The sequence below is a fragment of the Astatotilapia calliptera genome, chromosome 4 (genome assembly GCF_900246225.1).
Source record: "Astatotilapia calliptera chromosome 4, fAstCal1.2, whole genome shotgun sequence".
Taxonomy (NCBI): Eukaryota; Metazoa; Chordata; class Actinopteri; order Cichliformes; family Cichlidae; genus Astatotilapia; species Astatotilapia calliptera.
In genome coordinates, this window is record NC_039305.1 from 212354 (window position 1) to 237249 (window position 24896).

The window sequence follows — 24896 nt, forward strand, 5'->3', positions numbered from 1 at the left end:
ACCAGACACGGAGAAGCTGCATTCAGCTTTTATGCTCCTTATATCTGGAACAAACTCCCAGAAAGCCTCAGATCAGCTGAAACACTCAGTTTATTTAAATCCAGGTTGAAGACTCACCTGTTCTCAGCTGCATTTGAATAAAGCACCAAATCCACACTTTTAAGCTTAAATTTCAAAACTTACATTTAACTACTGATTTTATCTACTGTTCTGATTTTATCTGTTTTGATTTTATATACTGTTTTGTTTGTTTGTTAACTAGTTAGTTTGTTTGCTTGTTTTAATAAATTTTAAATCATGCTTTTTATTTGTTTTTGTTTCTAATGTCTCTGTAAAGCACTTTGAATCACCTTGTTGTTGAATTGTGCTATACAAATAAACTTGCCTTGCCTTGCCTTTCATATTCTGCTCATCTTGTCTTCATGATAAACACCGTGCACATATACTCTAAAATTCACACACTGAACGTGACATGGCGATGCACATTCTAAGTGGATGGACGGTGTTAAAGGCAGTACTACACAGGTGAGAGTGAACACACTGCAGCAGGTAGATAACATCATCATCCACCTGCATGAGAGGCTGAGGCAAACTGAAGACAGTCGAGAGCATATTTCACCTGCAAGCACCGGTGTTAGGTTCACCTTTGTGACATGTGACATCAAGGCAACTGCTCTGAAGTCGCCAGAAGGGGATGCTTTCTTTGGTACCAGCACTAAGCATGATGTTGATGTCCTGGCGTCTCTGTTGGCCTGAGCAGTGAAGGAAACGGGTCCAGGTGCTGAGGTCCGGTGCAGCCTGATATGACCTCTAGTTTCTAACCAGTGCACAGCTCGTCTATCGTTTCCTGTTTATATTTCCTTCAATGCTGTATTTGGTTTGCAGCATTAAGACCTTTCACTGGTCTTGGAAACTTTATTGAAACAAGTCACTGCATCAAATCCAAAATAAGAAAAGTTTTCTCTGAAAACTTTAAAAATTCCCAATTTTGATATTCAGTGTTGTAGTTGGACTCTGTATTTTAAACAGTTTATTTGATGCCTCTTTCTCCCGCCACACGCCTGCAGCTGGCTGGAAACTCCTCGGGTGTGTCTGCAGTTTCTCCATCAGTCCAGCAGGCGGAGCCAAACTCACACAGACTGTTCATGTGGTGAAGAAACTTTATTACTGATCTCACAAATACAGGCCATTTACCATCTCACAACATCCATAACAATAACATTACCTTATCAACTCAACATCACTAATCAATCATCGATTGATCATGTTTATGTGTGTAGAACTGCAGCGGTGGCGAGGCAGGCTGTGTCAGGTTTGTGTGATGTCACAGACTTTGGGCGGGGTTTCAGTGCGGTTATCCGAATCTCAGCCCGACTGTGGACAAATACACTTATAGAGGTATGCGCGTGCGCGCGCACACACACACGTGTAGGTGGTGATGTTATTGCATTTCTCCTTACAGACTCCTTATCAGAACTATGAGCTTGTTTCCTTTGCATCTTATGACGTCATCAACACATCATCAAAGGTCCAACCGCTACTGCCGGACAGTGGACACACACAGGTACTACACACACACACACACACACACACACACACACACCAGTTCCGTAGTTGAGGTGCTAATTTGGTAACTTTGTGTGTGTGTGCAGACTCAGCTCAGAGTATTGTGGCGTCCTCCAGACGGTGAGAAAAGTGTTCCCATTGGCTACATCATTCTGTCAGTCATCTGTGCGCTCCTCCTCCTCTGCATTCCCTGTTTCATCTTCTGGAAGGTATCAATCAATCAATCAATCAACCACTACTCAGCCAGTCATGTACAGACTAGAGATGGCACAATACCACTTTTTTATGTCCGATACCGATATCATAAATTTGGATATCGGCCGATACCGATATGAATCCGATATAGTGTGTTTTTAATCAATAACACAGTTTTTTAATATCTTGCTGCATTTTGTATAAGTTCATACTCAAGTTTAAATAAACAACAACACTAATGCTATTCTGTTATACCTGTATGTAAAAAATACACTGCACCCAAAATATTTCATAGTTCAGCAATACTGATCAATCTAATAAACTTAAACCTGCTCAATCCTCCCTATTCTGGTATTTTAAAGAGTACTTAGCATAAATATTAAGCAACCTAACTAATAGGGTTGCAAACTCCCAGCAAAATAAAAATAAGGAACCACCCCTCACGCGCCACCTCATGATGCTTAATCGACGTAATCAACCTTAATTTGATGCAGTGTGAAAAAAAAATGCACAGAAATCAATTATTTTTCAAGAAATATTAAATAGATTCAACATCTTTCTTCAATAAAATTGCAGACTGCACAGATGGTACCTTCCCAAAGGAAAAAGTACTATAGCTTACTAGGGTATATTAGACTTAACAGTTACTATATACAATAATGGACTTCTATACATTTTACATCAGATTAAAACTTTGGGTGTAAGATTCAGATAATTATTTATTAAAAGCTAGACATTTTAAATGAGAATAAGAAAGAAAAGTATGTCTTTGTGCCCCCTTTTCCCTGTTAATGCCCTATCGGCCCCCCTGGCTAAACTTTGTTAGATCCGCCCCTGCACAGTTACAGCCGTCAGCTACATAGAAAAAGATCCTGGTGTAGAAAGTAATAATAAATAAATTCTAACAACAGCTGATCAAGCTTAAACGTGCTGCTGTTGTTCAGCCGCTGGTTTCCTCTTTCTGGTGCAAAGTGGGCCAAAAACAAACAAGAGACACTGACTTGCGACAGAAAAGCCGATCAGCTGATCATTAAGCAGTTTCATGATTGAAGTAGCAGCCGGAGAGAGAGACGCAGTCGCTTGTTAAGCTTAACGCAGGAATGCTTTACAAACATTCAGAGATGGACTTACACACTTGCTTTACTTCTCTCGGGGTAACTTTGTCAGAGATGAAATGCCGGGTTGCTAGCGAAGCTCCACATGCTATCCAGACCACCGACAGGTCCCGCATGCCACAGCCGCTCTATCACGTGATGCATACTGCTCCGACTGCTAACGTTCTGAGGTGAGTTACGGCGTGTTGCAAGTTTTGTGAGGTGCTTTCCTGATATTTAATGGATCGGATTACATTTTTTATTTTTCTCCGATATCCGATCCAGTAATTTAGGTCAGTATCGGACCGATACCGATACGTAATATCGGATCGGTCCATCTCTAATAAAAATAAGTATCAGGTAAAATAATCCGATTGGATACCACGTAAGAACAATAAATATATCACTTTCTGTTGTAACCCTCAAACTGAAAGGTAATGTAACGACACTCATTTTCACTTTTTCACAAAACTAAAACATCACTACTCCCACGTCTAATGTCTGTAATGGAGTCGGAGTGAACTGGATCCGCACTCTGTGCTAATGCTCGCTAGGCAGGGGAACACATTTTGTCGGTACCTTGGTGCAACACAGATCCTGCCACAGTTTGTTCCCCTGGTTCAAATCACGGACAAACAGTATCCCACAGGTGTTTCTGTTTTTAAACTAGTGCTGCCAATATTAACGCGTTAATACGCCGTTAACACAGCTAAATGTGTTAGCGCGATCATCACGATTAACACGATTAAAATTGTTAATGTGCTTAACGCGTCTGGAGCGCAGAATGAACAAACTTCGGACAAACTGCCTCCAGTGATTTTGAGTCTCCTGCGTTATAGACCAGTTAAATGTTAATCGCGTTAGTTGTGATGACGGCGTTAACGCGCTTAAGCTGCATTAATGCGTTAACGCCGAGTAACCCTCACACAGACTAAACTGCGTAAACTTGTTAACGGGGATTTGACCATTTTGATGCGCTAACACGGGTCAGGTGCATTAACGCGTTAGCGCTGACAGCACTATATTAAACCCATTTTGCACAGAGAGACATTATTTAAAAATGTGTTGATAGCACTGTTGAATATTCTTACACAGTAAAAAAACAACAACAAAAACAACTATATGTAAAATAATTACACCATAAAGATGGTTTGTTTTTCTGTGGCTTGTTTAATAGCAATCTGTAACGTATTGCAGTGACTTTTATTGGCTGAACTGTTTTCAAAAGGTTTGAGGTGTGAAATAAACTGCAACAGAGTTTGAAAACAAAATATGTGTGTGTGAGTGTGGTTTGGGGGGTTCTTGTAAAACATAGGGGTCGTAGCAAAAAAAGTTTGGGAACCACTGATTTGGAGGATGTTTATGATTAATTAGCGGTTCGTGTCACATTCCGTTTGTCAGCTCCACAGTAATGTGATGATTACTGAACTAAATTCAGTTTGTACCTGTGCAGGTATCCTCAGTCACCGTGACGACCACGCTGAAGTCGCCTCAGCTAGTTTTCGTCTTTGTTTTGTGTTCACATGTAAAATGTGTGTGTGTGTGTGTGCAGCTTGGTTTCTTCAGGCGAACTCTCCCCAAAGATGAAGACGATGATGAGGATGAGCAGTGTTTGTCTGAAGGTCTTATGACTGAATAACACCGAGTGTCACATGATCACTGATGAAGCGGGAGGTGCTCTAATTATTGATCGACATCTTAATAAATGTCTGCACTGCAACATGTTTATCAATAAAGTTCACTTTCAGTAAAACTCAACAACAAACGTCTCCATCTGTAAACAAACAAACAGGAAATAAGAATGAGATGACACACGAAGCTCCCACTGATCTCACACACACACACACACACACACACACACTTGTTCTCCTCCGTTGTGAGGACACTCAGTCACCCTGAACTGAAACTTCACCCAGGCTTTCTTTGGTCAAGGTCAAGGTCAAGGTCTGACCTTGACCTTGTGCTGTCTTTGTGCTGTCTGACCAAGCCTAAAGCCTGTTTCAGGGGTTAACAGGGGTCACCGTGGTGAGCATGCTCACATCAAACAAGGCAACATCATCAGAGGAACAGCTGATACAGACCAAGGCAGAAAAAAGTTCTTGTGATGCTTACAGCCACTCTGACAGCGTCCCCCATCAGAGCGCTCAGACTTTAAAGTGGAACTCGCTGCAGTATGTCGCAGATCAGAGTGAATGAATGTGATTGGTTGAACAGATACTCAGGTGTGTGTTTGCAGCAGATCAGAACCATGGTCTGGATCAGCGCACTATCACATGGATGTTCAGTCTGAGCAGCTGGAGCTTCATTTCCTGCTTTCAGGAACAAGCTGCACATGAACGAATGAGAGGAAACTCGGAGTCTTTATTCTCTCAGCTGCAGACTCGCTGCTAGTTCAGGGTCAAAGACCAAAGATCAAAACAATCACTTATTAATATAAAAAACTTGTAGCTGTTCAGGCCACAGCTCTGATTGAACTGAGGAGACCAGCTTCTGCAGGTTGAAATCAGATGTTTTTGTGGTTTTTGGGTTCTGTGAAGCTCCAGATGTTTCAGTGGGTGATGGTCTGGGGCTGGGCTGTACTCAGGTCAGGAATGGAGCTCAGTGAGGTGTTAGGGTTAGGAGCAGATGTTGCTCTGCAGATGTACTTTTAATTAATGAGGCCTTCACAGGGGTCACAGCTACCCCCCACCCCTCAACCACACCATCAGGGACAATCAAGCTGATGGTTGATCTCCAGACTGGACAATGAAGATGGGAGGTCTTCCTCAGAGCCGCCGCCATGATATCCCGGTCTGTGAGTTCATCACTGCAAACCTCTAATCACTGGGATTTACAAAGCTACTGGGAAGGAAGGAAGGAAGGAAAGAGGAGACAGACATGAGTAGTTTTCCACCCTGAGTTCTGCCTCACAGGCAGCTCCTCCTCTCAGGCAGAGTAACGCCTCCTTCACTATGGTTGGATAGCTGTGGCCGCTTCCTCTGATTGGTGCAGCAGTGGCCACCCTGTGAGTCGGTGCGGGGGGGGCTAAAGGCTGTTGTGCAGTGAGGGAGGATGAAGAGGATTACTACAGATTACAGAGTAGTTTATAACAGCAGAGAAGAAGAAGAGAGAGGCACACCCAAACCAACTGAGCCTACTGGCCTGACTGGGCCTGTCCTGATGCAGTGAACTGGAACCAGTCTGTTTGCGACTAACTGGACTTGGCTGGGTTCTGGAGGGTTGGGGTGGACTGCAGTGGTCTGAGGAAGAGGAAGTGGATGGATGGTTTCCAGGCGTACGGGGCGGGGAAGGCCGGCGGAGCGTTCGACCCTGCGACCTTCATCAGGCAGCCGCAGACTGTCGTTAGGATCCTGTGCTGGGTAAGTCCTGTGATGTCATAATTATGTCATAGATGGGTCTCTAAACAAACCAATCATTAGTGTTATGGACAAACCTGAGAGGTCTCACGGTGCCATCCAATCAGATCCAAGAAGCTGTGGTGTCATGTGACAGGCTCACCTGTTTTATCTTAGAGCGTTCAGGTGAGTTCACGTTCTCTCAGAGTCTCATCTGCTGAACGCACAGTCTCACATCCGCGCTGGTGCCTGGCCCCCTCCCTGAATGCCTTCCTCTCAAAACATGCCCCACATGTTCCCCAACACGTGTTTTAAGCTCCCTCCAGCAGGGGGATGAATGTCTGACAGGTTAGAGTAAATCCAGCAAAGTGAGGCAGAAAAAATTTAAATGGAGTCCCGAATTGTCCGAATTCTGAATGAAGTCTGAGGTTTGACAGAACCTCTTAGATCTGTCGTTCTGATCCAGTTCAGGTGAGTCTGGGTCCATCTGGTCTGCTGATGTCCATCCTCCTCTGATGTGCCTCTGACCTGAGAGATGATGGAAGTAAAACTTCAGGAGATCAGCATCTTCACAAATGTCTGCCTGTTCTGATGTTTAAGTGATCAGCCTTTGTGTTAATGTGTGACTGAGGGGCTCTGGTTCTGGTCGGTTCTCTCTCTGTTTGGGGTCAGCTGTCACTTTACTGGCTGCTGGGTCCTGAGAGTCCTTTGTGATTCAGTCATGAGATTGGTGTTAAAATTCCTGGGGCTCAACACAAGACTGCTCAAACAAAACCTCACTGTTTGACTCTGCAGCCACTCTGATTGGACAGCTCAGGAGAGAGACTGCCATGATTGGATAGAAACATGCAGTCCTCCACGCCTCCATAGCACAGGATGGAAGAGGTAATTGTGGAGCTGGGAGGTGTATGCTGCAGGGTAACAGCTGCTTGCTGGTTAAAGGTCACATGGAGCTCTGTTAGGTCCAGCTGTACATGATTGATTGTTTAAAAGCTGAAAACCTTCCTTTATTACAGATCTACAGACGCTATTCAAGGACCACAAATAAAACACTCTCCAAAACTGTGATTGTCTTTGTATAAATGTATTAAAGTGTGACAGGAGCCGTGTATCCACTCGAGCTGCGCTGTGTTGATAGCATTTTTAATGACTGCAGTGCTTTCTTTGAGGAAGTCATCAGACTGCATGTGATCATGCCCACTCTGCTTCCAGAATCCAGCCATGGCACAAAAACATCAAACCTTGATGCCAAGGACATACCGTCCTGTTGCTAAGTTAACTTTCATTTTACAACAGCAGTCGGGTCCCAGCTCAGGCGAGAAACAGGAACTGTTTCAGTCGGGCCTCAGAGCCATTCATAGCACCGAAACTGTTAACAGTGACCTGCTACTCACATAATAGTCAGGTTAAAATAGAAAGCTGATTCTGACTGATACCACGGATGATAAAGTGTTCTCAGCTCACCTCAAACACTGTCAAATCAAATCAAAGCAGCTCAACAAACATCAGCAAACACACAAACTGTGTGCGTGTAGTTTGTCCCACAGTGTGTTGCAGCTAACGTCCAGCTGCTTATTTGTCAGGGACAGAAAAGACAGAGAGCTACGTTCACTCAGAGATGGAGACAGATAAGAAAGGAGGAGAGGAAGCAGAGAGCTTAGAGTCACAGGAAGGATGCTCATTTAAAGCTCACATGGAAGTGTTGTTAAATCTGTACTTTAAACCTAAACTTTTACTTGAGTAAAAAAGTTGCTTCAGTACTTAAACTTTTACTGGAGTATTTTTTAACACAGGTTCAAAATACTCCAGCAGCTCGAGTAGAAGTACAGCAGCTCCAGCAATGGTGCTGCCGTACTTCTACTTAAATAAAGAATGTTCCTACTTTGCTATCTCTGATGAAAGCAAATTCACACCAAGGAGTCCTGCTCTCAAAAACTGACATAGATAACCCTGCTGGATCTAAAAAATAAGTGCTTAACATTTTTAAACCGTGATTAGTGCCATCTTGTGTTACAGCACAGTGTGACATCACTGGGTTGGTTGGTTGCTGCTAATAGATTTGGGTTTTTTTATGTTCCAGTTTTTTTTTTTTTTCATTGTCTCACCAAACTCCTCCCACACCCGAGATTTTGCTTGGGAGAGACCCCAGTCCACAGAATCTTCACCTCCGTCTTCCAGTAAAGCTTTGACAGCATTCCAAGGCAGACTGAGGACATTGAGTCCAAATGGACCATGTTCAGCACATTGCTGGAGCTGCTGCACTGAGCTGCATCCACAAGGTGGTGGAGTCCATCATGCAGAAGGAGCTGTATGGAGCTCGGTTAGCCTGTGGGACTTCGAAAGCAGTCGATAGGTACCGACAGGCCTAGCAGAAAGCGGCTTGGGCAGTGGCCGACGCAAAAACTCCTGTGTGGGAGGAGTTCGGAGAGGCCATGGAAAAAGACATTCTGTGTGCCTCAAAGAATCCACCATTTCTCTCTTTGAGCCACTGATCTCCCATTGGCTGTTCCCGCTGAAACTCTGTCTGCCCCCTGCTGTCCTCTGTTGATGGCCTGGTAATGGTTCCGTGTCTGAGTTTGCTTTTTCATGTAATATGTAATTTCATGCATGTTTATAGGTTGTTGGGTTTATTTTTGAGAGAGAAGACAAATATGCTCAAAGTGCATTTATAAAAAAGAATATTAAGCAGATAAAGGTTCAAGATAAAAATGGCTGCTGTGTCTCTTTGGTCACTCAGGAGACCCAAAAGAAAGAAAGAGCCCCACACCCAGCCAGTAAACAGTGTTACTACGGGTCACAGAAACAGAACGTTAACGTGATTGGTCAAAACTGTTGAGCGTGGCCTTGACATCTGACGTCAGCTCATGTTTCTTCCTCTGCGCCTTTCTAGACATCTCCTTATGTGGAGATGACACTCTCATTACCATACCAAATCCTGTTCATGTGGATGTAGTGTTTTCAGAGGCAAAACGAACAAATTATGAGATATATAGCCTTAAATATAAAATTACATTCTAACAAGGTCAGTACACTTTGATCAGTAAAAGCTGTGTTTAAACTTGCTCATTAATAAACTTTACTTCCTCGCTCCAGCTCTTCTCCATCGTCATCCTCGGCTGCGTTGCTAACGAGGGCTATGTCAACAGGCCAGAGGAGGTGGACCCGTATTGCATCTTCAACCGCAACCAGAACGCCTGCAACTATGGCATCACCATGGGAACATTGGGGTTCCTATGCAGCGCTGCTTTCCTAGCACTGGATGTTTACTTCCCCCAGATCAGCGGCGTGAAGGACAGGAAGAAGGCCGTCATGGCTGACATTGTAGTGTCAGGTGAGTGTCCATCTCCTGTGCTTTGTAGTCGGTGGGATTAGGCACGTGTGTTTTGTGCATTTTGTTAAATGTGGTTCCTCCGTGCTGTGTGCAGCTCTATGGGCCTTCATCTGGTTTGTGGGCTTCTGTTTTCTGGCCAATCAGTGGCAGGTCTCTAAAAAAGAGGACAATCCTCTGAACGAAGGAGCCGACGCAGCCAGAGCAACCATTGTTTTCTCCTTCTTTTCCATCTTCACCTGGGTAAGTATGTGAAGGCTTCCACTGCTGCCACCTGCTGGTCAGACTACTGCACAAACACGTTTATTTAGAAATATTTAAACCCTTGCACATGTATAAGATATGTTGTGTACATGTAACAAACAACTCATATGATTCTGTTTCCTTCTGTCTGTGTTGTCGTATGTGTGTTGTGTCCCATGTCATGTGATGTGCCTTATGTCATGTGATGTGACGTGTTGTATGTAGGGCGGTCTCACTCTGCTGTCTCTGGAGCGTCTGAAGAGAGTCTCCTTTGAGGAAGAATACAACAAACTGTTCAGCTCTCCTCTTGCCTGAAACTCAAACCTTACTTGACTTGTCTCTTTTAGCTAATCAGGGGCGAGCCTTCATGTGCTTTCTGTTTCCTCCTCATAGCTCAGTCTGAACTCTTATTCTAAGTGCCTTACTGTCGCTGCGGTAACTGAGTCATTCATGAACTATGTTGTGCGTTTTCTTTTTGCAGTGATGTCGTTGTGTGTGATGTGATATCACCATGTACTTTGGTGTATGAAGATCTAATAAAGTGACATTAAGATTAACATATTAAAAGTAGAAGCATGGTCCATGGAGAGACAATGGACTGCTCCCTGCTGCTGGCTGTCACCTGGTCGGGTTTATGTGCAACACTAAAGAACAAACTTACTGTACTAAGCAAAACTCTTGAGTCATTCTTAGGATAGCTAAGAATAGATGCGGTGATTTATTGAAACCTGTGCAAACGTATGTGGAATACAGTAAATGAGTTTGAATGATTCTAACGAGCTTGAAAGTGAATAGTTGGTGTGAGCAGCTTCATCCTTCAGCTCCATCTGAACGCTCTAAGCAACTCTCTCATCTCTACGAGGATCTTCAGAAATAGCTCTCCAGGCTTCCAGAAGGACATTCAAAGCTCCTGTTTGGATGTTTCTGCCTTTTGTCCTCTGTCAGGGTGATTCCACGCTGCTTCAGTAATGGAATCAGAATATCTTTATTGTCCTTATAACATGTGCAATGAACAGAACAATGGTAAATGGCCTGTATTTATATAGCGCTTTACTAGTCCCTAAGGACCCCAAAGCGCTTTACACATCCAGTCATCCACACATTCACACACTGGTGATGGCAGCTACATTGTAGCCACAGCCACCCTGGGGCGCACTGACAGAGGTGAGGCTGCCGGACACTGGCACCACCGGGCCCTCTGACCACCACCAGTTGGCAACAGGTGAAGTGTCTTGCCCAAGGACACAACGGCCGAGACTCTCCAAGCCGGGACTCGAACCGGCAACCTTCCGATTACAAGGCGAACTCCCAACTCTTGAGCCACGATCGCCCGATGAACAAGAATAAATATTAAAAAAAAGGAAAAAGAATACAGTCAGACAAATCACAGTTTGATATTTTTTCGATAGAAAAAAAAAGGTTCATGCCTTTTTAATTTCTCATTTATTAAAATTATAAATATATATTTTAACTCAAAAGTACAGTTTTTAAATTTAATGTTGCTGAAATAACAGAGTAATAAAAAAATAAATCTATCTGATGGAGAAATCACTCATCTTTGGAAAAGAGAGTTTATTACAGAGAAATGGCTCTTTCAAAATAAAAGCTATACTATACGCTTCTTCTGGGCAATATTCTCAGCAGCATATTAAACATATCAGGTCCCCATAAGGAGAATCATGTGCTAACGGCTGTCTAAATGACTCGGGTAAAGTTTGTAGCATGCTGCTTGTTGTTTTTGTCTTTGCACTAGGATGATGTCGGAGTAAATGTGCAGTCATATTCGTTGTGTTCCCACTAGTGCTATCAGCGTTAATCTGAAATGACGTTAACGCGACAACACGGCAAATCTCCGTTAACGAGCTACCGCGGATCGCCCCGTGCATGGGGGTTGGACGGCCAACACGTTAACGAGCTAACTGCACTAACGCACTAGTTCCCACCAATATAATTGAGCATTGCATGGCACATCCAACATACTGTTTTACTTTTGTCCATGACGCGCTTACCTTCAGGGTCATACGTCACATGAAAACCAAAATAATTCCAAACGCCAGATCTGAATGAGGGTGAGGGAGGTTCAATTTGCCATGTTGCAAGCAGAGCTTAACTTCTGTCTCGCTAGCTTGCCCTGCGCTCAGTGAATCTGCGTTCGACTACTCCGCCTAGGCTGCACTGTCGAGCGCAGATCCACTGAGCGCTCAACACAGACAGCATCGTCAGAAGGAAAGTTGATAAAATAAATTAAAAATTTTGTATTGTTCGATACATATGCGTACCGAACCGAAAGCACTGTATCGAACGGTTCAATATCGATACGAGTATTGTTGCACCCCTAATAAATATATATATATATTAGTGCTGTCAATAGATTAAAAAAAATTAACTAACTAATCTTACAATTTTCTGTTATTAATTGCGATTAATCTCAATTACTTTATTAATAGCCTGGCTCCAATTACATTTTTTTTATTCTTTATATTTTAAGATTGTAACAGACATTTATGCAACACAATGAAGTAAATGCAGAATAAACACAAAGAATGTATGCTGAAATTCAAAGAGAATTTTAATAGTTTTCATCAATCTTTAACACAGTGAAAACTTACAAAAAACCTTTAAGGCCATCAACAGTGACTGAACCCAGGCCTACAGGTTAAAGTGAATATCATAACAATAAAGGGTGCACAAAACTCAGTATTTAAAACACAAAAAGACACAGCTGAAAACCCAGAATGTTGAACATTTTTCACTTCAAAGGAGCAATCTGGATTAGTCCTTCTTTGCACTCAGCCAGTTACTGAGGCAGACTATTCTGTTTACATTGTCTGATGACAAAGAAGCACGCTTCTTTTGAATGATGTGACCTGAGAGTGAGAATAATCTCTCACAAGGCACTGTGGTTGCAGGGGTTGACAGGTACTTGCGTGCAATAGGTGCCAGCCTGGCATGTGCTCCTTCTCTCTTTAACCACCACTGTAGTGGACACTCTCCTATGTCAATTTTGGGCTCTGCTTTGTACAGATTCAGACAGCAGTCTATAGCATCTTCCTCTTCCTCTTTATCTGAATCAGGAGAACCCAGCAAGCAGATGGACATCTTGCTCTTCTTTGGTGAGGGTTCCTCTGTTGTCTGAGCAGATGGTTGGTGTGCATCCGTCTCTGACATCAGAAGGTCATGTACTGATGCCCACACCTCTCTTCTTTCATCTTTGGAAAGGCATTTAAGATCTTTAAACCTGGGATCAAGGGCAGTAGCGATCTTCAGCCATGTGAGATTGTTGCTGTCCCTCGGCTGAGCTAGGTCTGTGGTAAAAATCTTCTTAAACCTCAAAACGTAGACTGGGTCATCATCTGAGGGCTCCATAATCCTGAACAAATGACACAAGGCTGGCAACACCATGGAACAAGAGACATACCGCTCTCCTCCCAGCAGTTCGGTAACATATCTGCAATAGAAAGATCAAGTCTGTATTTTTCTATTAATCACACAGAGACAAACATAAAAACTACATATGAAAATACACAGAGAGGTGGAGGTGGAGAACATACTTGAAAACAAAGCTAGAATGCAAAGATAGACACACAATCATGAGAAACAAAATGATTTACCTGCAAGGTTCCAGTAGTTCCTCCAGCTTTTGCAGTCTGTCAAGCTCCTGGTCAGTCAACATAGTCACCTTGCTGTTTTGTTGAGTCAGGATGGTGGTCAGCCCAAATTTGTTTCTCTGGATCCGCTTGATCATCTCTAGGGTGGAGTTCCATCTTGTTGGAACGTCCTGAACAAGCGGTTCTGTTTGATGTCCATGTGCAGCTTGCTGTTCCTTTAATTCCTGAGCGTTTGCTGGACTATGCTTAAAATGTCCAACAATCTTGCGACATTTGGCCAGAGCCCTTTCAAATGCGCTGTCATTAAGAGAAACTGTGACCGTTCTTTGCAGAATGTGGGCCATGCAGGGCATGTGTTCAAATGGAAGTAGTCTGGCGGCTGCAACCATGTTACGAGCACTGTCGGTGCCAAGCGTGGTTACCTTGTCCTTGATTTTCCATTCGTTTGCAACATTCAGAAAATGGTCAGCACACGCCTCAGCATAGTGTCTCTCTTCAGTTTTACTCACTGTTAGTGCAAACGATTGCATAGTCCAGTCGTTATCAATAAAATGCGCCATGACCCCCAAGTAATTATCGTTGTTCACCGAAGTCCAGTGGTCTCCGGTGAGAGCGACATTCCTTACTTGCACAAGCTTGCTGGACTGCTGAGCCCTCTGGTCCCCATACAAAGTGTGCAGTCTCGACACAATGGTTCCTCTCGAGGGCAGATTGTAACACTCATCTCCTGATGCAGCACGAATGACTTCTCTCAGTCCATCATCTTCTACTATGCTAACTGGTCGGCAGTTTTTAGCTATCCAAACAACCAAGGAATTGGTTACCTTTTCTCTCACATTTTTTGTTATTCGTCCACAAGCACCATACTCCTGAAGCGTAGACTGGCGAGGTCCCGTAGAGGTGGATTCAGTTGGGTGTTTTGCTCTCAGGTGATACGCCAGTGATGAACTGCTTCTGTGGTACTTGAATTCAGCTTTGCAAATTGTGCATCTTACTCTCGTTTTGTCCAACAAGCCATCAGGCAACTTCTTAAAGAGAAACTTTCCACCCAAAAGTCCGCCCTCGTCCATGCTTGCGTGTGTTAGCTAGTGTTAGCTAGATAGTAGCATGGTGTCACTTCTTCTTCTTCTTCTAATCATTTCTGTCAGGCCAAACGCCAGCATAGCACACTGTTGCCCCCTCCTCCAGAGGTGCTCATGAATTTAAAGGTCTTAGATTACAGGAAATTAATAAAAAAACAAAATCAGCGTAAAATTTTTTTAATGCATTAAACATTTCGCGTTGATCTTAACAATTAACGCAATAATTTTGACAGCACTAATATATATATATATATATATATATATATATATATATATATATATATATATATATAAACACCCAGCACGCCCCTGCGGGTGGTTTATCCTTCAGGCTCGGGTCCTCTACCAGAGGCCTGGGAGCTTGAGGGTCCTGCACAGTATCTTAGCTGTTCCCAGGACTGCGCTCTTCTGGACAGAGATCTCCGATGTTGTTCCCGGGATCTGCTGGAGCCACTCGCCTAGCTTGGGAGTCACCGCACCTAGTGCTCCGATTACCACGGGGACCACCGTTACCTTCACCCTCCACATCCTCTCGAGCTCTTCTCTGAGCCCTTGGTATTTCTCCAGCTTCTCGTGTTCCTTCTTCCTGATATTGCTGTCATTTGAACCGCTACATCGATCACTACGGCCGTCTTCTTCTGTTTGTCTACCACCACTATGTCCGGTTGGTTAGCCACCACCATTTTGTCGGTCTGTATCTGGAAGTCCCACAGGATCTTAGCTCGGTCATTCTCCACCACCCTTGGGGGCATCTCCCATTTTGACCTCGGGACTTCCAGGTTATACTCGGCACAGATGTTCCTGTACACTATGCCGGCCACTTGGTTATGGCGTTCCATGTATGCCTTGCCTGCTAGCATCTTGCACCCTGCTGTTATGTGCTGGATTGTCTCTGGGGCATCTTTACACAGCCTGCACCTGGGGTCTTGGTGTGATAGACCCCAGCCTCTATGGATCTTGTGCTCCTCTGTAATATTCTAGATATTTATAATTGAGTTATTTGTATATTTGAGCTATTTCTTTTAATTTTTAAACTTTGTAATATATTGCAGTATTTAGTTCAGTCTGTTACTTGTATTGTCTTGGAGCAACTGTAACCACATAATTCCCTTGTCCAGCCACTGGTAGGATTCTGGATGTCAGCCACCTGCCGGTGGTACATTCCGTGCAGTGGGCTGTCCTTCCATGATGGCCCCTCCTATTACCCCTTGCTTCTTTTCTTTCTCCTGTTTCTTTCTTCGGTATTCACTGAACAGATGGTCAGTTGTGGCCATCTTCCTGATGTACTCATGGAGTATAGTTGGATAGTATCGAAGAGAGGAAAGGGCAATCAGAAATGAGCGGACATGGAGGATACCTACAAGTACCTGAGAATCCCACAGGCAAACGGGCAATCACTGCCTGCAGAGGGTCAGGCAAGTCCTGAAGAGTCAGCTGAACGGTAACAACAAGATCTGGGCAATCAACACCTATTCCCTGCCACTGATCCTGCTGGGATATTAAGCTGGCCAAAGGAGGAAATGGAAGCCACTGACATCAAGACCAGGAAGCTCCTGACCACGCATGGAGGGTTTCACCCCAAGTCCAGCAGCCTGAGGCTGTACGCTAAGCAGAAGGAAGGAGGCCGGGGACTGGTGAGTGTCAGCACCACGGTCCAGGATGACACAACAAACATCCATAAGTACATCAGGAAGATGGCCCCAACCAATTGTGTGCTCAGTGAATACCTCAGGCAGCAGAAACCCAAGAAAGAGGAGGAGCCATCGTGGAAGGACAGGCCACTATATGGCATGTACCAGACAGAAGACAGATAGAGGACCTCCAGAAATCCTACCAGTGGCTGGACAAAGCTGGACTGAAAGACAGCACAGAGGCACTAATTATGGCAGCACGGGAAGCAGCTCTGAGCACAAGATCCATAGAGGCTATCACACCAGGCAAGACCCCAGGTGCAGGCTGTGTAAAGATGCCCCAGAGACAATCCAGCACATAACAGCAGGGTGCAAGATGCTAGCAGGCAGGGCATACATGGAACGCCATAACCAAGTGGCCGGCATAGTGTACAGGAACATCTGTGCCGAGTATAACCTGGAAGTCCCGAGGTCAAAATGGGAGATGCCCCCAAGGGTGGTGGAGAATGACGAGCTAATATCCTGTGGGACTTCGAGATACAGACAGACAAAATGGTGGTGGCTAACCAACCGGACATAGTGGTGGTAGACAAACATCAGAAGACGGCTGTAGTGATCGATGTAGCGGTTCCGAATGACAGCAACATCAGAAAGAAGGAACACGAGAAGCAGGAGAAATACCAAGGGCTCAGAGAAGAGCTGGACGAGATGTGGAGGGAGAAGGTAACAGTGGAACATGCTTTATCCAAAGCTCACTCTCTGTGCATTCACTCGCTAATTTACATTCACAGTATTCACTCTCTGCCTCTTTTGAGTTTTACTAGCTTAGCTTAGCTCATAGCGAAGTCGCTAGCAGCATGGCCTATTCACCTGTCCCTCCTGAACTTTCCTGCTCATTGTGTCAGATGTTTAGTTACTCCTCTGCCTCCTTTAGCAGTAAGGATACTTGTAACAAATGTAGCATATTTGCAGCTCTGGAGGCTAAGATCACTGAATTGGAGACTCGGCTTTGCACCCTTGATACACCTGTAGCTAGCCAGGCCCCTGCAGGCGGTGCACCCAAAGACAGCGTAGGTCCTGCTAGCTGTTCCTCGGCAGACCCCAAGCAGCTGGGGAAAGAGGGCGGCTGGGTGACGGTGAGGAAGAAGCATAGTCTTAAACAGAAGCTCCAGGTACACCACCAACCTGTTCATGTATGTAGCAGTTTTTCCCCACTTGGTGACACACCCACCGGGGGTCAAACTCTGGTAATTGGCGATTCTGTTCTCAGACATGTGAAGCTAGAGACACCGGCAACCATAGTCAATTGTCTTCCAGGGGCCAGAGCAGGTGACATTGGCGGAAATGTAAAACTGCTGGCTAAGGGTAAACGTAAATTCAGTAAAATCATAATTCACGTCGGCCGATTGACGGAACACCTGGTTATGTCAATTGGAGGTCACTAAAATCAATATTGAATCCATGTGTAACTTTGCCAAAACAATGTCGGACTCTGTAGTTTTCCCTGGTCCCCTCCCCAATCAGACCAGGAGTGACATGTTTAGCCGCATGTTCTCCTTAATGTAAGGAGCTTGGAAAGAAAAGCGTCTGGACTTCTTTGAGTTGCTTGAAGATGTTTCACCTCTCATCCGAGAAGCTTCTTCAGTTCTAAGGTCAAATGGTGGAGAGTCCCAGATTTAAACACAGTGGGAGTTTCCCCCCAAAGAGGAACAATGGACCCCCCTGATGATCCTCTACCTAATCACATGATCCAAGGTGTGAAAACGGGTGTGGGTCACAATCAGCCAGGGTTTCGGGTGGACTCATCCTGAAACCTGGCCCCACTCTATTATGTGATTTCCTGAGGTCAGATGGCCCAGGATGTGAGTGGGCATTAAGGCGTCTGGGGAGGTCTGGGCATTCCTTGCTGCACTGTACAGCATACACCACATTGTTAAGTTTGTGTTTAGGAGTTTTGTGTTTGGGATGAAACAGTTTCTGTCTGAGTGTGTTGCTGGGTCTGAAATCTGGGTCTGATTTCCTTTATATGTAAAAGAAACACTTAAAACATGTGGTTATCCTAATTGGGCATTTATAAAGTCAGCAAAGAGGCACAGAAAAGAAGACCAGACACCAGCGAGGGAGGATAAGAAGGACAGACGCAACAACACTGTCATCCCCTATGTAGCCGGTGTATCAGAGAAACTCAGGAGAGTTTTCTCCAAGCACGACATCCCAGTGTATTTCAGACCCAGCAACACACTCAGACAAAAACTGGCTCACCCGAAAGACAAAACTCCTAAACACAAACTTAACAATGTGGTGTATGCTGTACAGTGCAGCGAGGAATGCCCAGACCTCTACATTGGAGAGACCAAACAGACACTTCACAAGTGCATGGCACAACACAGAAGAGCCACCTCCACAGGACAAGACTTTGAACAGAGGCGGGGCTTACGACACCAACTGTCTGCCATCTATAATCCAGTTTTGAGATCCTTCCCAGACGCCTTAACGCCTACTCACATCCTGGGCCTTCTGACCTCAGGAAATCACATGATAGGGTGGGGCCAGGTTTCACAATGAGCTCACCCGAAACCCTGGCTGAATGTGACCCACACCCGTTTTTACACCTTGGCTCATGTGATTAGAGGATCATCAGGGGGTCCTTTGTCCCTCTTTGGGGGGAAACTCCCACTGGGTTTAAATCTGGCACTCTCCACCATTTGACCTTAGAACTGAAGAAGCTTCTCGGATGAGAGGTGAAACGTTTTCAAGCAACTCAAAGAAGTCCAGACGCTTTTCTTTCCAAGCTCCTGTCATGGCTCGTAGGATGAGCTGTGTGGAATTGTTAAAGGACCCAAAACGCAGGCACTTCAGATGTGAGGAAGCTTTATTAAAGAAGGTGGAAAATACACAAGGCGAGGATGGCGAAAAACAGAACTGGGTAAACCTAAACTGGGAAAACTAAAGAGCAAACCATGAAATGATAACCAAACGGGGAGAATGACACAGAGACACAGACAGACGCAGGGAAACCACTCAGGATGACGGAGGAGATTAACGCAGACGAGCCAGCAACAGGCAGGAGAACACACAGGGCTTAAATACACGCAGCAGTAATCAAGGGATGGGAGACAGGACAGGAACACACCTCGGAGAAATCACAGCTGACGTGGCAAGGGAACTGTAAACTGAACACACTCACATAAGACAAGGACCTTCAGAATAAAACAGGAAACTTACAGACACAGAGGACCAGACAAGACACTGAACTTAACAGACAGACTCACGAGCAGACACAGTGACACCATGGACAGACAGAGGGAACATAGGCAGACATAAAACAAAACTCTTAACACATAGCAAACCTAAACAAGACATAACAGAATAAACAAGAACATAAAATAATATAAAGAAACACAAAACACTCAGTCCCCAGACTCAGGACCATGACAGCTACTTAGACTACGATGGCCTGGATGACTGAGAACCTTCACAGACATGTTCTCCTTAAATTGCTGGCTGTCTGAGTGGTGTCCCAGAAATGATGTGGGCTTCATAGATAATTGGCAAACCTGGAGGAAACCTGGTCTTGTTAGGAGAGATGGCATCCATCCCACTTTGGATGGAGCAGCTCTCATTTCTAGAAATATGGACAAATTTATTTAACCCCCCAAAATATGACTATCCAGAGTTGGGACCAGGAAGCAGAGTTGCAGTCTTACACGCCTCTCTGCAGCTTCTCTCCTCCTGCTATCCCCCCCCCCCCCAAAAAAACCCATCTCCATAGAGACTGTGTCAGCTCCCAAACAGACAAAGTAACTAAAAACCAGCAACAAACAACTTAAACATAAACAATCACAAAGAAAGAACAATACAGTATCCACATCTGAACCAAAGAGTAAAACAGTGAAATGTGGATTATTAAATATTAGGTCTCTCTCCTCCAAGTCTCTGTTAGTACATGACTTAATAATTGATCAACAAATCGATTTACTCTGCCTTACAGAAACCTGCTTGCAGCAGGATGATTATGTTAGTTTAAATGAATCAACACCCCCGAGTCATTCTAACTACCAGAAACCTCGAAGCACAGGCCGAGGGGGAGGTGTGGCAGCAATTTTTCACACCAGCCTATTAACCCTTTAGAGCCGGTCGGAGTGAACACGCTCTGTTTTGCGTAACTATTTTTAAATCCCGGTAGCAGTGCAACCACGTAAGCTAGCGCAATAATTTTTTTTGCATATAAAACCGGAGGAGTTGTACTTACATCTTATGCCATCAGCTTGTCCTCGGTCACAGTTTCCTTCCACATATAGCTTTGCAAAAACTGCATAAAAAGCACTTGCAGCAACAAAAACATAATATTCCAGAAACACGCTTTGCCGATCCGATCAGCTGTTTGTAACACTTCCTACGTCCATCAGCGTGAACTATCGCATGTCCGGCATGACCTGCCCGAAACCGGAAGTGACGTCATTTTGAGGAAATGTAGTTTTTTTTTTACCATCGTGGCCTTATGAGCCTATACTTGTGTTTTTAAAAGTTATGTTTGACTTTATGACTTTCTGTGTCGTTTCTGGGATGCTTAGGACTCATATTGCACTGGTGGAAATATTTTATTTTGATGCATATGCTGTTATTTTGCAAATTTGCACTATAATATATTTTTTCGTTTTTCCTGCAGTATATGAAAATTGGTGTATCTCAAAAATAAAACTATGAAGACACTTAAAATAAATTTCCTTTGGTGGGAAACTAGTTTGTGCAACTTTTTTGTATTTACAGTTTTGAGGGATAAGCCTCTTAAATTTCTCTAACTAGAAATATATGTTAAAAAAACAAAAACGATTTTAAATTTTTTTGTAGTTTATTGCACTTTTTTGCAACTTATGTAATTACTATGCACTTAATGCAGACATATTATTAAAATGTGGGCTATAATGGTTGTATTGATGTATAGCAACTTGAAATGCTCCAAAAAATGGCTCCACAGCATGTAAAAATATAATATAAGCTCTGGCGGACTTGGTTCTATGGTAGGTCTTAAAGGGTTAATCAACCAAATACCCAGACAGACTTTTAATTCATTTGAAAGCCTGATGCTTAGCCTCGTCCACCCCAGCTGTAAAACTCAGAAACCAGTCTTACTTGTTATCATCTATCGTCCACCTGGGCCTTACACAGAGATTTCTCTTAATTTTTATCTGATTATTGTGGTTGCTTTTAACAACCCCTAACATGCATGCTGTGTGTCTGCAGGTGCTGCAGAGCCTGCTTGCCATCCACAGGTTCAAATTGGGAGCCGACACCGTCATGTTCAACCAAGACTACGTGGATCCTAATCCACACGAACCCATGGAGGCCGCACCCAGGACTGAATAAATCCCTTCAGATGTGCTGGGTAGTTTTTGTTCGATGGATTTTTGTTCTTATGGTGCATTCAGGGACTCAACATAGGCACTTTCATTGAAAATGAGTTCCTCTGAATCAGCAGCCAATCACAGTCCAGAACATGAACAGAAACAACATGGCCAGAAATGATCTAAATCCTCCACTTCCTGCTGAAAAATCACTACCATTGTTGTACAAGCAGCTTCATGGTAAAAGGCTGATCACAGTTACTACACTTTTCAGAGACTTTTCTGCCCATTTTTAGCTTCAACCTCCTAAGACCCGAACTCTTCCACGGCATGCATTTTTAATTTCTCTTTGATATTTGGGCATATTGGGGCCCGATGAATGTAAAAACAAAGAATTACCAGATTTTTTTTTTACCTTATTTTTGTTTTTAAGAAAAATAAGAGCCGCATACGAGGATATTCGTTTAAAATTTTGATAGAACAGTAGCAGTATAATGTCCTCGTAAGTGAATATCAGGCCCTTGTAGAGCAAAATTGAGTAGTTTGGTCTAAATAACCCAAAATGTGATGTCCACATATGTGGACACAGGTCCTAGGAGGTTAAAACAGTCACAGCACCCCATGCTGCTGCACCAAGCTAAGCACTAGTGATGTGTTGGTTGCGAACGAAATGGATCTTAGAGCCAACCCTTTGAAGTGAACGACGCGAGCCGGCTCCTTATTGGGAGCCGTGTTTTTTTTCTTTCTCTCACCCTCCCTCTCTCTGTCGCATTTTTTCCCGCTTCACTCCGCACGCGAGCCTTGTGCTTTGCGCTGAGCGGAGGGGGGAGGGCCGGTAGTTACACTCGCAGTAGCACAGGAACAGAGCGGGAGGGAGAGAGAGAGAAAGAGAGCAGGGACAACAACGTCACATTAGAAAGGTATAGTAATCATCCACAACTATTTTCAGTTGCGGATGATAAAGGATTCAGAAAGTTTATTCATGCACTGAATCCTATGTATACAGTTCCAAGCAGGAAAACATTCTCCCAAAAATCATGCCAGGCCTGTATGACAGAGAATGTGCATCTTCTTTTTGTTTTGCACATTTTAATTTATATTTTACTGTGTTGTGGTTTGCAGTGTTTTGTGTTGTTTCACTCTAAATTTGTTTAAAAGAAAAAGCTGAAAATTTAAATAGTTAAAAGTTGAAATCTAAATAGTTGCTTTTTGTATTTTATAATTGTTTTATTGCATTTTATGTGGCGTGAATAAATAAAAATAGATTTACGGTGGCCCCTAGAGACAAAGCACGTACAAACACCAAAACACGTACAATCGCTTTCAAGCCCCGCTGCAGGTACATCCACCGAGGGGTCTGGCGAAACTTCAATAGCAATGACACCAACTCAGTAGTGTCCATCTGGTCCAGAACTCGTCGTCCTCCCTGCAAAACCGATCGGGGTGTTGTCCACAACATGCTGGTCCACCTTGTTAGGGCAGCTAAGCCTACTGTCACACATGGTAATTCCAGCATCAACTGCAGTCTATTAATCATCCACTCTCTTACTGGTAAGGGGCATCTCGTCCAGGATCTCCTCTCGGACCGTAAGTTGGATTTTTCTTTTGCCTGACTGAAACGAGGCAACAGCCTAATGATTTTGTTTCACTTAATTACTCCACTCCATCTGAGTTTGTTTATATCTAATACCTCGCAACTCCGGGAAGGGCAGCGGCCTCGCGATAATTCACCGCAAGCGCTGGAAAGTTCTCACCTGTCTCTGCCCCTGTCCATGAAGCCAGATAACACACACCAATGAGTTAAACTGCAGGAATGTCTTAAAGACATAAAGACCTGGATGGCCGCTAACTTTCTGCTTCTTAATTCAGATCAAACTGAGGTTATTGTACTCGGCCCTGAAAATCTTAGAAATATGGTATCTAAGCAGATTCTTACTCTGGATGGCATTACCTTGGCCTCCAGTAACACTGTGAGGAACCTTGGAGTCATTTTTGACCAGGACATGTCCTTCAACGCACATATTAAACACATATGTAAGACTGCGTTCTTCCATTTGTGCAACATCTCTAAAATTAGAAATATCCTGTCTCAGAGTGACGCTGAAAAACTAGTTCATGCATTTATTACTTCCAGGCTGGACGACTGTAATTCATTATTATCAGGAAGTCCTAAAAACTCGCTGAAAAGCCTTCAGCTGATCCAAAATGCTGCAGCAAGAGTCCTGACAGGGACTAGAAAGAGAGAGCAGATTTCTCCTGTTTTGGCTTCCTGTTAAATCCAGAATTCAAAATCCTGCTCCTCACATACAAGGTCTTAAATAATCAGGCCCCATCTTATCTTAATGACCTTGTAGTACCATATCACCCTATTAGAGCACTTCGCTCTCGCTCTGCAGGCCTACTTGTTGTTCCTAGAGTATTTAAAAGTAGAATGGGAGGCAGAGCCTTCAGTTTTCAGGCCCCTCTTCTGTGGAACCAGCTTCCAGTTTGGATTCAGGAGACAGACACTATCTCTACTTTCAAGATTAGGCTTCAAACTTTCCTTTTTGCTAAAGCATATAGTTAGGGCTGGACCAGGTGACCCTGAATCCTCCCTTAGTTATGCTGCAATAGGCGTAGGCTGCCGGGGATTCCCATGATGCACTGGGTGTTTCCTTTCCAGTCACCTTTCTCACTCACTATGTGTTAACAGACCTCTCTGCATTGAATCATATCTGTTATTAACCTCTGTCTCTCTTCCACAGCATGTCTTTATCCTGTCTTCCTTCTCTCACACCAACCGGTCGCAGCAGATGGCCCCGCCCCTCCCTGAGCCTGGTTCTGCCGGAGGTTTCTTCCTGTTAAAAGGGAGTTTTTCCTTCCCACTGTCGCCAAAGTGCTTGCTCATAGGGGGTCATATGATTGTTGGGTTTTTCTCTGTATCTATGAAGCGCCTTGAGGCGACTTTTGTTGTGATTTGGCGCTATATAAATAAAATTGAATTGAATTGAATTGTATTCTAAGGTACCACAAACACAGCTGACAGGCACCTTCAGACAGCCTACTTTAACCCCCCGAGTATAAACTCTAGATGAACATCTAGAATTTATACTCGGGGGGGCAAAGAAAGTGATTAAACGTGTATATTTTTTGTTTTCCTGGCCCTGAGCAGTCTGATAATTCAGGTTAAGTTTAAAATGTATTGAGAGGTACTGAAGTGCAGCGATGCAGCATTTTCACACAGCAAAGTCAATGTGTTGAGAGTTGTCCCACCTGTTTCCACCTGCCGGGTGCTGCCGGGCAGACAGAGGATGGACGCCTGATGGAGCTCTGTGACTCAGAGTCGGAGTCATCGCTGCGTCTGAGCTGACTGTGAGACGAACGTCTCTGACACTGTTGTACCTTCCATCGCTGCAGACCACGCCGGAGTGTTTATCCTGGATTCTGCTCCTGGCTCTGCCTTCCTGTCATCACCTGCTCTGACGTGACT

General features: G+C 44.1%; 2 protein-coding genes across 4 annotated transcripts; one reads left to right on the forward strand and one right to left on the reverse strand.

The window, feature by feature from the left end:
- Positions 1-5334: 5334 nt before the first annotated feature.
- syngr1a (synaptogyrin 1a) lies at positions 5335-24201 on the forward strand. 3 transcript variants are annotated; one of them, XM_026163784.1, is made up of 5 exons: positions 5335-6214; positions 9284-9521; positions 9616-9761; positions 21327-21468; positions 24172-24201. In XM_026163784.1, the coding sequence occupies exons 1-4, from the start codon at positions 6113-6115 to the stop codon at positions 21447-21449; spliced, it is 609 nt and encodes a 202-aa protein (XP_026019569.1). In that variant the 5' UTR covers positions 5335-6112; the 3' UTR covers positions 21450-21468; positions 24172-24201. The 3 variants fall into 3 exon arrangements, with proteins under 3 accessions (XP_026019569.1, XP_026019568.1, XP_026019570.1); XM_026163783.1 differs by lacking the exon at positions 24172-24201 and having other exon boundaries at positions 21327-21773; XM_026163785.1 differs by lacking the exons at positions 21327-21468; positions 24172-24201 and adding an exon at positions 9987-10318 and having other exon boundaries at positions 5336-6214.
- Positions 12281-14681, reverse strand: LOC113020100 (zinc finger BED domain-containing protein 1-like). The gene is made up of 2 exons (XM_026163782.1): positions 13373-14681; positions 12281-13209 (listed from the first exon to the last, which is right to left on the reverse strand). The coding sequence occupies exons 1-2, from the start codon at positions 14437-14439 to the stop codon at positions 12534-12536; spliced, it is 1743 nt and encodes a 580-aa protein (XP_026019567.1). The 5' UTR covers positions 14440-14681; the 3' UTR covers positions 12281-12533.
- Positions 24202-24896: the final 695 nt, after the last annotated feature.